This window comes from Myxocyprinus asiaticus, chromosome 8 (assembly GCF_019703515.2).
Source record: "Myxocyprinus asiaticus isolate MX2 ecotype Aquarium Trade chromosome 8, UBuf_Myxa_2, whole genome shotgun sequence".
NCBI lineage: Eukaryota > Metazoa > Chordata > Actinopteri > Cypriniformes > Catostomidae > Myxocyprinus > Myxocyprinus asiaticus.
Window position 1 is genome coordinate 44843317 of NC_059351.1, and position 15175 is coordinate 44858491.

A 15175-nucleotide genomic window follows, 5' to 3' on the forward strand; every position below is an offset into this window, starting at 1 on the left:
CCCCTAAACAATATTTCACAGGCAAAGAGGTGCTTTTAGCAGAAAGATTTTTGATTTTCATCATCTCTCTAACCTTGGCTCTCAGGGCGAAAAGGAGGAGAGTTGGCCTCATCAGTGCATGCTTACGGAAAGACGGGCGACCCCCATATGAGAGCGTTGATCCAGCACATCCTTGGTCTGGTGTCTCACCCAATTCTCAACTTCCTGTATCGCTGGATCTATGACGGGGAGCTGGAGGATACGTACCATGAGGTCAGGACAAATATACACACTGCTGTCTTCGCAAACTCACTCCAAGATATCCTTATGAATGTTTGTTGCCAAGAATACAATTGAAAAATCATACTGGAGCAGTAACTACAGACCTGGGTGGGGACGCCAACCCACAGATTTCCCAATATAAGAAAAATTTTTTTTTTTTTTCATCAACACTATAGAGTAACTTTGAGGGCCTTAAGCTAGGGTTCCCCTGCTAATGATAAACCTAGAAATATTAATATTTTTGCGTTTTTTATTTTTTATTATTACAATCCTGCTAAGCCATCGAAATTGGTGCAATCCTAAAAAGTCATGGAAATTTCCATATTGAAAATAAAGGTTCATCTCAGCTCTGAAATATTTAATAGGCTAGAAAATGCTCTTTGTGAGTGCAGTTTCTATCAGATTATTTTGTAAAAGCTTACTTTTCGCACCAAAGGCGACTCAAATGATCTCATTAACACATTCCCGCCTTTACAATAGGTGGCGCTAATTGACAAACCTATTTCACCCCGGTATGGTGGGTGGCTCAAAGCACCTTTCAGCTGGTCTGCCCTCTGCCTATGACAAATGAGAAAAACCACTTGATAAGTTTGCAAAACAACCAAGACAAGCAAACAAGTACTTTAGCGAGCAGATCGGACAGAAATTTGCATTTGGTGTGCAAAGACCTTTATCCTGTAATCACGAAATAATCATATTTTATTGAAATTTATTGGTTAAAGGTGTTGAAACCCTGTAACAGATCATTTAGTTTAAAGGTGCACACATTTTTTTTTTTTTACTTCTAGAGTAATTTATTGTCATTTTGAAACATATGGATAAAATCATGAGCACTGATATGAGATGAAGACTCCAGTCATATCAGTAATCTTATAAAAGCTGTTTTATTCTGCATGGAGAGGGTCCCCTCATGGAGGCTGCCATGTTAAGATCACATGACCAGCCGAATACAGCTCGCTTCATCTCAGTAACTGCTCTGTTATTGATCACTTTAACTCATGGATTAAATTAATCATGACGTTTACACATTCACCCTCATGTTCAAGTTATGTGGAGAGAAAATTCAGACAGGTTTGGACTCTCACCCTTTCATAATATGGAGGCCAATCCCAGGCCATTGTCCTCTTCAATGACTCATTGTTGTATGACTGTGAAATACTGCTGCACTTGAGTTTCATTTAGTTTTAGAAGCACAGTCTCCAGCACACACATGCCCAGATGAGAATAGATGAGGGTGTGCTAATAGGCACTTTTTTCCATTCCCTCTGCGGCACTCCACCATCCCTCCTCCTACTTCTCCTTGTCCTTCTCCGCCATTACAAGATAGACTATGAATCTTTCTTCACTTAGTTTGTGCCCACTCAACTAAGTCTGAAGTCAATGGATGTGAAAGAGTTATCGCCCAATCAGCGGCCAGCTTCCCCTCTGCATGGGCACCAATCAGGCGCTCCTGCCTGTAATTACAGGTTTTAATCTTCCTGCCGCTGAAGTGTAACAGGCTTTTTCACTGTGTAAGCAGTGTTGAAATTGTGCTGGTGATGGAGAGGGTTATATCGGTAATGTAAACATCAACGCTGCTCTCCTCCGAGTCCAAAGTTTTACGAGCTCCTCGTTTTGCTCGGCAACATTTTTCTCAGCAATTGTCATTTTAATAGATGCCGAGCTCAGAGTACTGATGTGCACTTAAACTTTCGTTCTCTTTCTGTAATTACCACAAAAAGGTCATTGAGTAGGGGTGTGATTCTTTGGGTTGAAAGTGATTCGATTCACGATTCATTGGTTTTCGGTTCAATTTTTTTTTTTTTTTTTGCAAATTCAGAACAGTTCAATTCGACACACAATGAAAAACGATTTGATTCTGTGTTTTTTTTTTTTTTTATGCATTCATAGGATTCTTTAAATGCTCCTCCTAATGTGTCTTAGGCAAGAAAAAGAGAGACAGAATACCAAATGCAGCTTGAAATGAAACTTGAAATGAGACTAGAGATGTCTATTGCTTATGTGATAGTCAGTGGCCATCCTAAAGAGAGATCAGGCAAGGGTTGCTCTAAAGCTGTTCTGAAAAGTTTCAGTGAGAGTTATGGACGGAACTGCTGGGATCTCAGGGCGAAAGAAGTGTGCGCTAAGGAATGACGCCACACAAGTCTCCATTAAATTGCATACGTAACTAATTAAATATTTATATATTATATTTTATGTCTTTTTATGTTCACTGTTTTGTCAAACCGACCTAGATTTTTAGCATTTTAAATCGATTATTGACCAATACTGATGATTCTTAATCATATTTCAAGATCTATGCATATAAATCATCAGGATAAGTAATTGTTGCATCCCTATCATTGAGTGTATTGCAGTAATGGTTAACTAGTTGGTGGAGGTCATTTATTTGTCGTTACTGAGTTGCAGTGAAGTTTCATCAGTGTAAACGTCATGGGACTTTTCTGGTGGTGTGTGTGTTTTCCAGACTGATCAAGGTGAAGCCTGTCCCAGATTAATATTTAGAGAGAAATGGAAGTAAGCCGTTTGTAGGTTAATTACCTAAAAAGTCTAAATATTGTGGCTCTGTGGTGCTTTGAAAACATTGCTTTTTTTCTTTTTCTTTTTTTTCCCCAACCAGCCGGACAAAGCACCATTGGCTCAATGACATGAGTTTGAGGCGGGACTTTTTGTTTGGTCGACCAATGGCAATTGGGGGAGTGTTCTCGAAAACATCTTTGAAAATAGTCATTATATTTGCATTTGCTTCTGCACTCTTCACCCTGAAGACAACTTAAAAGTAGTCCTGTGCATCACAAAATTCCTCTGACAAACAAAACGTGTGTGTTTAGTTCTTTGTAGCTTCAGACCCAACTGTGAAGACGGACAGACTGTGGCATGATAAGTACTCTTTGAGAAAGAGTATGATCCCGTCCTTCATCACCATGGACCAGGCCAGGAAGGTACAGCACTCAAACCATTACAATATATAATGCATTTTACATTGACTTACAGTTGCAGTACTTAGCCTAATGGCTGAAACAATGACATTATTGATCCAGGACTGATACTTATGGCACAATAAAGTGCAATATGGCCATGAACTTCGAAGTCATTGAAGCCATCAGTCGCCCTATAACCAGTAAAAGAATTAAAGATTTTTTAATTTTCAGAAGAAAATGCTAATTAAATTGCTGCCACAGTGCTGGGGAGTTGTGGGTGGTTGCTATGGTGTTCTCTGTTTTATAGCGCATTGCTATGCAATTGCTAAAGTGTTGCTAGGTGCTTGGCCCAAATGTTCTGGTCCCTAGATATGACTTAGGCCCCTCCTTCAATGTCAGTTAGTGGGACTTTTTCTCCCATTTTATTGCCTGCCATGTGAATTAAGAGTTAGACCGATATATTGATTTTACTGATTAATCTGTGCCGGTTCTTTTTTGGAACTATCCAATAGTTTTAATCTAGTGAATGTAGGCTATAAAAAGATGAATTTGGTAAATACTTAAAAAAGGTTTTAAAGGAGCCAAGTCTCCAAAATTTAAATAAAAGTAAGTGTATTCCAGGCTTGTTTATAGTTAAAAGTCCTGCGTTATTCTTGTTATTTTTGGGATTTTGGTTGCACAATAAACTGCTGGGATTTTATTCATTTTGGACTCTTGTAGCCTCAATGTCTGTGCCTGTCATAGTAATGAAAGACTTAGATTTTTTATTTTTTTTATATATATATTCTATAAATTCTATAAATCAATTTTAAAAACTGTCCTCTTATTAATTGGTTATCTTCCTTTTCCGCCACCTTAGTTATCGTATCGAAAAAAGTCGACCTCTAATGTGAATCATAATTGCCAGGCGAATCATCTTTAACTCTTTGAAAAGTAGTAGCACACCTAAACAAGCCATTCGATTTAAGATATCCATGACCATGTCCGGAGCACACATGGAGCAGGATGAGCTACATGCCAAAGTTTAATACTTAGGGTTAGGGGTTTGTTCATGTCCCTAATTCGAATTATGAGCAATATTAAATGTAGTGGTTGTCTTTTTGCTAACAACCACCGAGAACACTCTAGCAACTGCTTAGCAACACCCTAACAACCCCTCAGAACACCTTAGCAACGCTTTTTCAACCATCCTCAACACCCTAGCTTCGACGCTGCAAGTTTTGCATGTGCCTGCACTTACAGTTTCTTTAGAAATTGTAAAAATAGTTGTGTTGCTTAATACAGCACATGACTTTAAGTTGAAAATTTTTTTCTCTACTTCTCCAGGTGCTACTCATTGGCAAATCCATCAACTTCTTGCATCAGGTATGCCATGACAGAACATCACCGGGGAAGATCATGCCTGCCTCCAAATCCACCGACTCGCCCAAAGATGGTAAGCTAACACTAATGCAGTCGCTCAAAATAGACGTGGATATTATGCTCACTAATGCAATATTCTTGGCCATACTGGCAGCTAAAAGTGATAACCTGCTGAAATTATGGGATGGAGAAAAAGATTGATCTGTTGTGGAGGAAAGTGCTGTTTCTGACCGCTCTTCTCTGGAGTAGTTGTCCGTATCGACGCTGGCTGTATTTAGCGTCTTTGCTAGCAGGGCTAATCAATGCTTTTAGCGTACATCTCTGTCCTTCGAAGTGTTTCCAGAAGGTTCTTGATTTTATCTGCCTTTCACTGCCTCTTTCCTTCTCTACTTGTCTGTGTTTTACTTTTTCTGTCCTCCAAGCTAAACAGATTTTCTTTTGACTTATACTACAGTCAGGTCTTTCCATTTGTTGGTTTGTATACCTGTGCAAAACTGTTAATTTGCAGCAAAAAATGTGGTTTGCAACCAGCAATAGAATGAGAAGTCATGTTTACCAAAGGTAAACTGCTTTGCAAGCATGCAACTTTGCAAGCCTTTTTACCAATTCTGCAGACAAATTTGACGTGGAAATTTGTAAAATTGATGTAAAGGTTTGCAACAGCTTATTTGCATGTGAACTTAGGAACTTGCTGTAAATTTCCAGTAATGTTTACCAAATGTTCCAAGGGGTTGCCATAATGTATTTTATTAGGGGTTTCACAGTCATGGAAAACCTGGAAATACCAGGGAATTTTAAAATTGTGATTTCCAGTTCTCAAATTCATAAAATCGAAAAGTCATGGAAATTTCTATAGTGAATATACCTTTTCTAGTTATGCTCAGTTCTAAACTATTTCTCTGCTAGAAATGGCTTTTTGTGAAGGTAATCTCTATAAAAATGACTGTTAAAAATCATTATCCACTAATCACAAACAACTGCAAGTCATGGAAATGTATTAGTCAAAAGGGGTTGGGAACCCAGATTTTGTTATTTTAAGACATATATTTTTGCCTTTCCGAATTTTTATTTTTATTTCCCCTAATTTATCACTTTTGTTTTCATTTGCCCTCCTTTTTTTTTTTTTCTCATTCTCTTGCATTTATTTATTTTATTTATGCTTCTTTCAGCAGCAGAGTTGTTCACTGATCTTGAAGGGGCCTTTCAGAGTAAGATAGATGCTGCATATTTTGAGACCAGTAAGTATCTGTTGGATGTGCTGAATAAGAACTACCAGTTACTGGAGCATATTCAGGCCATGAGGAGATACCTGCTGCTTGGCCAGGGAGACTTCATCAGACACCTCATGGACCTCCTTAAGTGAGTGAAATCGACTTCTCATTAAAATGGATATTTCTTATATTGCTGAAAGTAAATATGCATCATCTTATTGTTTTTGAGTTCTTACAGAAATTCCAACTTCTATAAAAGCTTCAATAAAAGCATTATTTTTCTTTAGAGTTTGACTGATAGTGGATTATGCAAATGCCAATATCTTAGGTGGTGGAAAAGGCTTCATAGAATGTAAAAAAAAAAAAAAAAAAAAGGGTTTTGTCTTTCCTTATTATAACAGGCACAGACATAGGGGCTACAAACGTGCAAAATGAGTAAAATCCCAAAGACAATTTATTGTCCAACCAAAATCCTTCATGCATAACGCTGGACTTTTAACTATAAACATGCTCATAACACATAAGGAACTCTTATTTTGAAATGACGGAGATTTGGATGTTCTACAATGCTCTATAATTAAGTATTTACCAACCAATCAACCGATATATTGGTTCTACAGATTCATCTGTGCTGAAAGTTGCTTTTTGGAATGATTATCAGCAAAAAATGATGCAGATAGTTGTTGATAGTTTTCCTCTGTGGCCAAAAACCTTCTACAAGTACTGTACATCATTGTAATGGAACCAAGGCTTTGTCACCATCACTGTTTGTGGACTAATTCACAATTATTAATGCAAAATGGTATGTTGTAGAACCAAGCGATTTTAACTATAGAATTCCAATTGTAGAATTTTGCAGATAACCGATAGTTCAGAAAAGCACCTATTGGCATCGATTAATCGGTAAAACCAATATAGCGGTCTACCTCTATTTTCTTTTAATTATTCATCTCTCTCAGGCCAGAGTTGGTGAGGGCTGCCACCACTCTTTACCAACACAATCTAACTGGTATCCTGGAGACTGCTGTCAGGGCAACCAATGCCCAGTTTGACAGTCCAGAGATCCTGAAAAGACTTGATGTCCGACTGCTGGAGGTACTTGGGGGTGGGGAATGCTTTGACTCAAACAAAAGTTAAAAGAGAAAGGAAAAACAATGTTTACACTGCATAGTTTCTGTAATTGTAAAAAGCTGTCTGATGTGTACTTTAAGTGTGAAACTTGTTTTGTCCAGGTATCTCCAGGGGACACCGGTTGGGATGTCTTCAGTTTGGACTATCATGTAGAGGGACCCATTGCCACGGTAACTAATAATCTATGTCATGGCTTGCACAACAAACAGCTTTGATACTGCAACTATGATTAATTTGCCCTTTTATTTACTTACTGGATTCAAGTTTTATAAGCAACTACTATCGGTCATATCTGCGTCAGGTGTTCACCCGTGAGTGTATGAGTCACTACCTGCGGGTGTTTAACTTCCTGTGGAGGGCCAAGAGAATGGAGTATATCCTCACAGACATCTGGAAGGGCCAGATGTGCAATGCCAAACTACTAAAGAGCATGCCGGGTGAGTGCAGTACCACCCTCTGCCAACAGAGGGAGACAGCAGCAAGAAAGTAGTTTCCAATTTTGCACAGTACTGTATACAGTATATAATAAGTTTTGAGAGGGAAATCGAAGACCTTTTTGCCTTTTATTTCCTTTTAAACATGATTTTATAGGTTTAATATTTTTTTTGCTTACCAAAAGATTTTGTTTACCAAAATGCTGAAGTAGAGATAAGTATGAGCCTTTTTAATCCATGTTGAATGTTATTAAACCTAAATACCTGCTATTGAAAAGGAAGAGCTCTCATACTTGTAATGGCTGTCTCCGCAAACTGTTGACGGGTGTGTTTGTGTATTTTCAGAGCTCTCTGGTGTGCTGCACCAGTGTCATGTTCTTGCCTCTGAGATGGTTCACTTCATCCACCAGATGCAGTACTACATCACATTTGAGGTGCGTCTCTCTTTTTCTGTCTCTTTGTCGAACAGTGCTTGGAATTGGCTGTATTACTAAATTGTTGTGTGTGTTTGCAGGTGTTGGAATGTTCTTGGGATGAGTTGTGGAATAAAGTTCAACAGGCTCAGGATCTGGATCACATCATAGCTGCTCATGAGGTTTTCCTGGACACCATCATCTCTCGCTGTCTGCTGGATGTAAACAACAGGGTACGACACACACACAGGGCATACCAGCTATAGTGTTTACTAGTGGCAACCCCTCATATAAACGTTAAGGTATGACAGGCTGTGCTATTTTGTCAGTATATTCAAGGTTGAAGGGCTTTCTAAAGCATGACATGCAGAGGAGTGTCTGCGACCCCTTCAGCCGTGACTATATTTTCAATTTAACGTAGCCTTGAGTGCATTTTTATCGCTTAGATAAAATGCTTACTACATAATACAAATATTAAGTACACATATCTGCAAGATATAGTCCCTGATATGTAAACTAAAGTTAATTGTTGACCTCTCTGGGTGCTGTGCAGGGATATACATTGTAGCTAAATGTGTTATGCATCATACTTGTTACTACTCTATTATGTATTTTAGCACAGCTGGAATGCAGTATTGACCAATCATGCCTCATACTTTCCTCATTTCCGTAACTCTCTTGTCTTCTGTGTGTGTGCAGTCTCTGTTGAATCAGTTGCGTGCTGTGTTTGATCAGATCATCGAGTTCCAAAATGCTCAGGACACTCTGTACCACTCCGCTCTAGAAGAGCTGCAGCTCCGCATCCAGTATGAGGACAAGAAGAGAGAGAGAGAAAAGATGGTACGTACAGAGAGAAAGGAGATTAAACAAAAAACAGTGCTTTTCCACACATTCATATAAATTAAATTAATACTGTATTACAGTCATTGTGCTTTCCCCCTGTGCACTGTATATAACAGAAATGTAACAACTGTAACTTCGATTACGAGACTTCTTTTTTTTTTTTTTTCATTATGTTCATAATCAGAGAGTGCAAAACTTATGGGGCTTTTCCACTGCACGGTACGGCTCGACTCGACTCGACTCTTCTCGCTTTTTGGGGGTTTTCCACTGTGGCTAGTACCTGGTACCTGATACTTTTTTTAGTACCACCTCGGTCGAGGTTCCAAGCGAGCCGAGCCGATACTAAATGTGATGTCAAAACCCTGCAGATCACTGATTGGTCAGAGAAAATCGTCACTAGCAGCGTCATTGCTATAAGCAAGATGGCAGGTTAGCTTACCCTCTTGCGTCGTCTTTGACCTAACACAGTGATGTCCTTGTCTGCGTTTCAGTGTATGATTTCCCAAGCTCTCCTGTTTTTTTAGTGGTATTTTGTCTTGCTGCCGTCAGCCTCTTTTGAAACAAAGTTTGTCTTCTTGCTGTGAAAAACAGCCACATGCCGAGAATCAAGAACACCATTCCTTCGATATCCTCCATTGCTCCTTTGTTGTGTGTTTGTGTCGCGTTTAAAATGATGTCACAGCAGTAGAGGCGGTGCAACTATGACGATCAGCCTATAATCCCACCCACTTTGAGGCGGCATTAAACTGCAGTGGAAACGCAAGCTCAGAAAAGTAAAGCGAGCAGAGTCGAGTCGAGTCGAACCGTAACATGCAGTGGAAAAGTGCCATTATTTATAGAGCAGAACAGGCCTAATGGACTAATAGTTCAGAAAGCATTGATTTCCTTTGTCCATAGTAACAAACGGTAGCCCGATATATCGGTTTTGCGATTAATCGTTGCCGATTAGTTGCTTTTTTTAACTAATCATTGTCTGCAGAAATCAGTGCCGATGGTTGCCTATAGTGTTTTGTTTGTTTTTTCAGATAGGTTTTATTTTTTTTTTAAATGGCTTGGTTTTACAGTATAACAGCGGCCTCTAGAGGTGAAAAAATACCAATCACTAACACCTCGTGGGGATTTGCTGTATCTAAATCTTTCATTATTGATTTGATGAAAAAATTATAATTCATATTTTTATCCTCACCTCAATGTATATTTTGTTATTTTGATTAAATAATCAAGTGTGACTATTTGTAAACGTGCCACGTAGCACATACATTGTGTCTCCAACTTCATATCTTGTGAATAATAATGAACCCTATTCCTACTGGAGATAATATAATAAATATATATATATATATATATATATATATATATATATATATATATATATATATATATATATATATATATTATAAAATATATACTCAGTGAGAGCTTTATTAGGAACACCTGTACACCTACCTATTCATGCGATTTATCTAATCAGCCAATCGTGTGGCAGCAGTGCAATGCATAAAATCAGGCAGAAGCTTCAGTTCATATTCACATCAACCATCAGAATGGGGAAAATAATGTGATCTCAGTGATTTGGACTGTGGCATGTTTGGTGTCAGACGGGCTGGTTTGAGTATTTCTGTAACTGCTGATCTCCTGGGATTTTAACACACAACAGTCTCTAGAATTTACTCAGAATGGAGCCAAAAACAAAAATCATCCAATGAGCACCAGTTCTGTGGAGAGAAATGCCTTGTTGATGAGAGAGGTCAACAGAGAATGGCCAGACTGGTTTGAGCTGACAGAACGACTACAGTAGACTTCAGATAACCCCTCTGTACAATTGTAGTGAGCAGAACTTGTACCGTGAAGCAGATTGGCTACAACCGCAGAAGACCACGTTGTGCACTTTATTAGGATCATAGTGTTCCTAATAAAGTGGTCGGTGAGTGTGTATACACACACAAAACTCTCAATCTAGTAAATATATAGGCTATAAAAAGCTTAGTTTGGTAACTACTTAATTATATAGCATTGTAAAAGAGTCCCCAAGTGTCTGTCATTTCAAAATAAGAGTCCCTTGTGTGTTTTGGGCTTGTTTATAGTTAAAAGTCCCATGTTATGCACCAAATATTATTTTTTTCTGGCTATTATTATGAATTTGGTTGAACACTAAATTGAATCTGTGATTTTATTCATTTTGGACTTTTGTAGCCTTTATGTCTGTGCCCGTCATAGTAAGGATAGACTTAGAAAATTATTTAACATTCTGTAAATCAATTTTAAAAACGATTGATCGATTTAATCACTTATTTTTATCACTTATCGGCCACTATCGGTTGGCGTCTAGTATACACACGCTTAGTCACATGTTCTGATAGTTTCCTGTGAAAAAACCTTCTAGAGTAGAACCACACGCCTGGCCCCTGAAAACCAGCATTATCTGCAAGCTCTGAAAATTATGATCCACTCCTTTATTTGAATGTGTCTGGAAAGTAGCCAGAAGTTGAATGTGTGAGCGAACGAGAGTGGATGCTGCTTTCATCTAGATGGTGTTGGTTTTCTGTTGCCATTGATTTTTTTTTTTTTTTTTTTGGTGCCAGCTATAGTGCTGTAAAAGCAAACAAACGTGAAGAGACTGCCAGAGTTTTAGTTTTGTGTGTGTGTGTTTGTTGATAGTTTTGTTTGTGTATGTGTTTCAGGGTGAGTGGGGTGTAACAGCAGAGCAAGAGGCCGAAGAGAACAGACGTGTGCAGGAGTATAAAGACACCATACCAAAAATGTGCTCCCAGCTCCGATTACTGACACACTTCTACCAGGTACACTGCACACCCACATAAACATATACACCTTTTATAAGGCTTTGATATGTTAGCCCAATAAACCAATATTATTTAATGCATGCATGAAAAAAACTGAACCTTGAGCTTGCAGCAACCGAGAGCATTTTTAATGGTGATTAGTAGTGTTTTATGCTGAATCACATGACGTTTGCCACCGTAATTCACATTATATGAAGTAACCTAGACTCAACTACAGCGGAACTGTCATGAATGTCGATTTTATAAACCTATTCTGTTTTGTCTGTTGTTTTAAAAAAGTGTTCACATTGAAGCTCCAGTCTTTAACTTTGCATGCTTCGAATAAAATCGGGTATCAAAACATATTAAAGGGATAGTTCACTCAAAAATGACAATTCTCTCATCATTTACTCACCCTCATGCTATCCCAGATGTGTTTGACATTCTCCTGCAGAACATGAATGAAGATTTTTAGAATAATATCTCAGCTCTGTAGGTCCATAAAATGCAAGCGAATGGTGGCTAGAACTTTGAAGCTCCAAAAAGCACAAAGGCAGCATAAAAGTAATCCATATGATTCCAGTGGTTTAATCCATGTCTTCAGAAGCAATATGATAGGTGTGGGTGAGAAACAGATCAAAATTGTCTTTTTTTTTTACTATAAATCTCCACATTCACTTCCACGTTCTTCTTTTGTTTTTTGCCGATTCCACCTTTGACCAGCCGTGATAAGTAGGTGGCGATATGCACGAAGAAAGCGAATCGCCAAAAAAACAAAAGAAGAATGTGGAAGAGAAATTGGAGATTTATAGTAAAAAAGGACATAAATTTTGACCTGTTTCTCACCCACACCTATCATATTGCTTCTGAAGACATGGATTAAACCACTGGAGTCATATGGATTACTTTTATGCTGCCTTAATGCGCTTTTTGGAGCTTCAAAGTTCTGGCCACCATTCACTTGCATTGTGAGGACCTGCAGAGCTGAGATATTCTTCTAAACACCTTCATTTGTGTTCTGCAGAAGAAAGAAAGTCTTAAACACCTGGGATGGCATGAGGGTGAGTAAATGATGAGAGAATTTTCACTTTCACGGAACGATTCCTTTAATATACCTTAGGAAAAAATGATTTGGAAGAAAATGAGCTCTGATACTATCTGCAAGAACAAATGGCCAAAATAGACACATACTGATCATTAATATTGGCTGATATCATACATAGAAAATATCCTACCCTGTATTTACCTGTAAATGAAACCTAAACACAATTCAAGCGATTCATAAAATTATCTGTAATGCATTGTTTGCCGTAATGGCTGGTTAAGAGATGTGATTTACTGCATGTCACTTTACCGCATTGCACCCATTTAGAAGTCTGGTAAAGAGAGATGCATCAGTTTGTAATTTTTCTCACTTCCATCCTCCAGGGCATCGTGCAGGAGTTTCTGCGGCTGCTAATGACCAGCTCTGATGAGAGTCTTCAGTTCCTCAGTTTCCGTCTGGACTTCAACGAACATTATAAAGCCCGTGATCCACGTCTGCGACCCTCACTAGGGGCCACTAGAGGACGGCGAAGCTCCAACATCTGACCTTGTGGACCTAATTTTCGTGGTTGCTGTGTCAAGGGACTGTTTGATAATAGGGCTACTCGGATCTCTTCTGGCGCTCTGTAAGGAAATCATATAACGGGAATGAACATTTTGTTTTTAGAATATACTATTTCCATGACATCGCCAAATGATTTCAGTCACACACAATCAGCTATCCAGTGGATTTAAAGCGTAACTTTCAGTACCACGAGGTCACAGATCTGGCTTGAGTTGTGTAGTTAATGTGTGAATATACTAGTGTGTTGTTTTTTTATTTTTATTATTTTTATTTTTTTTGTAAAGATTTGTATTGGTTTATTTAGCTAATATTTAAGATTCAATTTCTTATTTCCATTAGTTTTTTTTTAGTGCCCTTTTTTGATACTTTAATGTCTGTTTGTCATCCTCAAATAAAAAACTCCAGGTGTCATGGACATAACAAATAACCGATAAATCTGATCGGCCGTGATGTCTGTATAATTTCTGCTTTTGTGCCTATCTTACATTTTGTAGCATCCCCTGTGATGGATCGGTTTGGTTTGGGTCCTGGAGCAGTGTTAAAGGAGAAAATTGAACCAATAATCTGTTTTTATTTTTTTAAGGCCATCTTCATGACTTTGGAATTCTTCTTGTTGTCTGTTCAGTTTGTAATTTTTCAGGCTGTGACCTTTGTCCTGCGTATAAAAAATATATAATAATATGAGAAACCTTAAATGTTGACAATTTCTTGAATTATATGAATGGACCTGTTAAATTACATGCACTTAAATGAACTACATGACCTCTATATGATCTAGTAAGCTCATTTCTCTTTTCATGTTAAATCAATTACCCACAATGCTGTGTAATTCGATCAGGCCTTAAGTTGAAACTGTGAAGATGGAGTTGCCGTACTGGAGTTTTGGAAAATTTTGGGCAAGATTATTGAGTAATATGGTAATGTTTATCCCTCGTCTCAGCCATATATATATATATATATGTGTGTATGTGTGTGTGTGTGAAATACATGGCGGGAAGTAGGTTGGTAAAGCTGATAAAGACAGATTGCTCCAGTCCCGTTTCCCGTTATGTACTTAGATGGAGAAGATTGAAATGGACTGATGAATTAACTGAGTTTGTACTTGGAGTCAGTGAAAATGATAATGAGGTGTTGTCACTGGTACTATTTTTAATCTGTATTTTAATGGCAAGTGTCACTGGGACTAGAAGGTAAGGCAGAGTCTGACAGTCTGACTGTCAAATTAAGATTGTCCGTTAAAGGGTTTAAAACTGATCTGTATAGCACGTGTACAGAGAATTTAAAAAGAACAAACATCCTGTCTTTTTTATTCTTGAATAAATAAACTTATATATATATATATATATATATATATATATAATGAGGATGGTTCTCTCAATGTCATTTTGGTTTAAAAATTCGGAGTAAATTAAGAGTAGATTTCATCAAAAATACTCTTAATACAATGTATTTTAATTAAGCATAAATTTAAGTCAGTAAAACAAAAACTACTATGTTGTATAAATACTTTACAAATAATACTTAATTTACTTCTTTACATTAGGGTAACAAGAATATTAAAAAATAAATAAATCAAAGGGATAGTTCACCCAAAAATGAGAATTCTCTCATCATTTACTCACCCTCATGCCATCAGAAATGTGAATGACTTTCTCCTGCAGAACACAAGATCTAAGATTTTTAGAAGAATATCTAAGCTCTGTAGGTCCATACAATGCAAGTGAATGTTGACCAAAACTTTGAAGCTCCGAAAAGCACATAAAGTAAGCATAAAAGAAACCCATATGACTCCAGTGGTTTAATCCATGTCAGTTTTGGGTGAAAAGAGACCAAAATGTAACTTTTTTTGACTGTACATCTTGCCATTCCAGTCTCTAGGCACGATCATGATTTCAAGCTCGATTACACTTCCTAGAGCTTGACAAATGCGTACAGTGCTGGATGGCGCTATGAAGTGTAATCAAGCTTGAAATCATGATAGTTCCTAGAGACTGCAACTGCCAATTTTGGTCTGTCACCAAAAACCGACTGGATCACTTGAGAAGACATGGATTTTACAACTCTATGGTTTACTTTTATGTTCTCTTAATGTGATTTTTGGAGCTTCAAAGTTTGGTCACCATTCACTTGCATTGCCACACATCTTGGATGGCTTGAGGGTGAGTAAATGATGAGAAAATTATCGTTTTGGGGTGAACAATCACTTTAAT

General features: G+C 37.8%; 1 protein-coding gene across 2 annotated transcripts in view; it reads left to right on the top strand.

Moving 5' to 3' along the window:
- Positions 1-14260, top strand: part of LOC127445525 (gamma-tubulin complex component 3 homolog) — a 33205-nt gene extending 18945 nt beyond the window's left edge. Inside the window, exons 11-22 of one of the 2 annotated variants that reach the window (XM_051705673.1) lie at positions 86-252; positions 3093-3203; positions 4509-4617; positions 5717-5903; positions 6715-6850; positions 6988-7056; positions 7188-7323; positions 7666-7754; positions 7835-7966; positions 8433-8573; positions 11258-11374; positions 12785-14260. In XM_051705673.1, the coding sequence (XP_051561633.1) occupies positions 86-252; positions 3093-3203; positions 4509-4617; positions 5717-5903; positions 6715-6850; positions 6988-7056; positions 7188-7323; positions 7666-7754; positions 7835-7966; positions 8433-8573; positions 11258-11374; positions 12785-12946 (1556 nt within the window). In that variant the 3' untranslated portion in view covers positions 12947-14260. Of the gene's footprint in view, positions 1-85; positions 253-3092; positions 3204-4508; positions 4618-5713; positions 5904-6714; positions 6851-6987; positions 7057-7187; positions 7324-7665; positions 7755-7834; positions 7967-8432; positions 8574-11257; positions 11375-12784 lie in introns of both variants that reach the window. The other variant, XM_051705672.1, reaches the window with a different exon arrangement.
- The last annotated feature ends 915 nt before the right edge of the window (positions 14261-15175 follow it).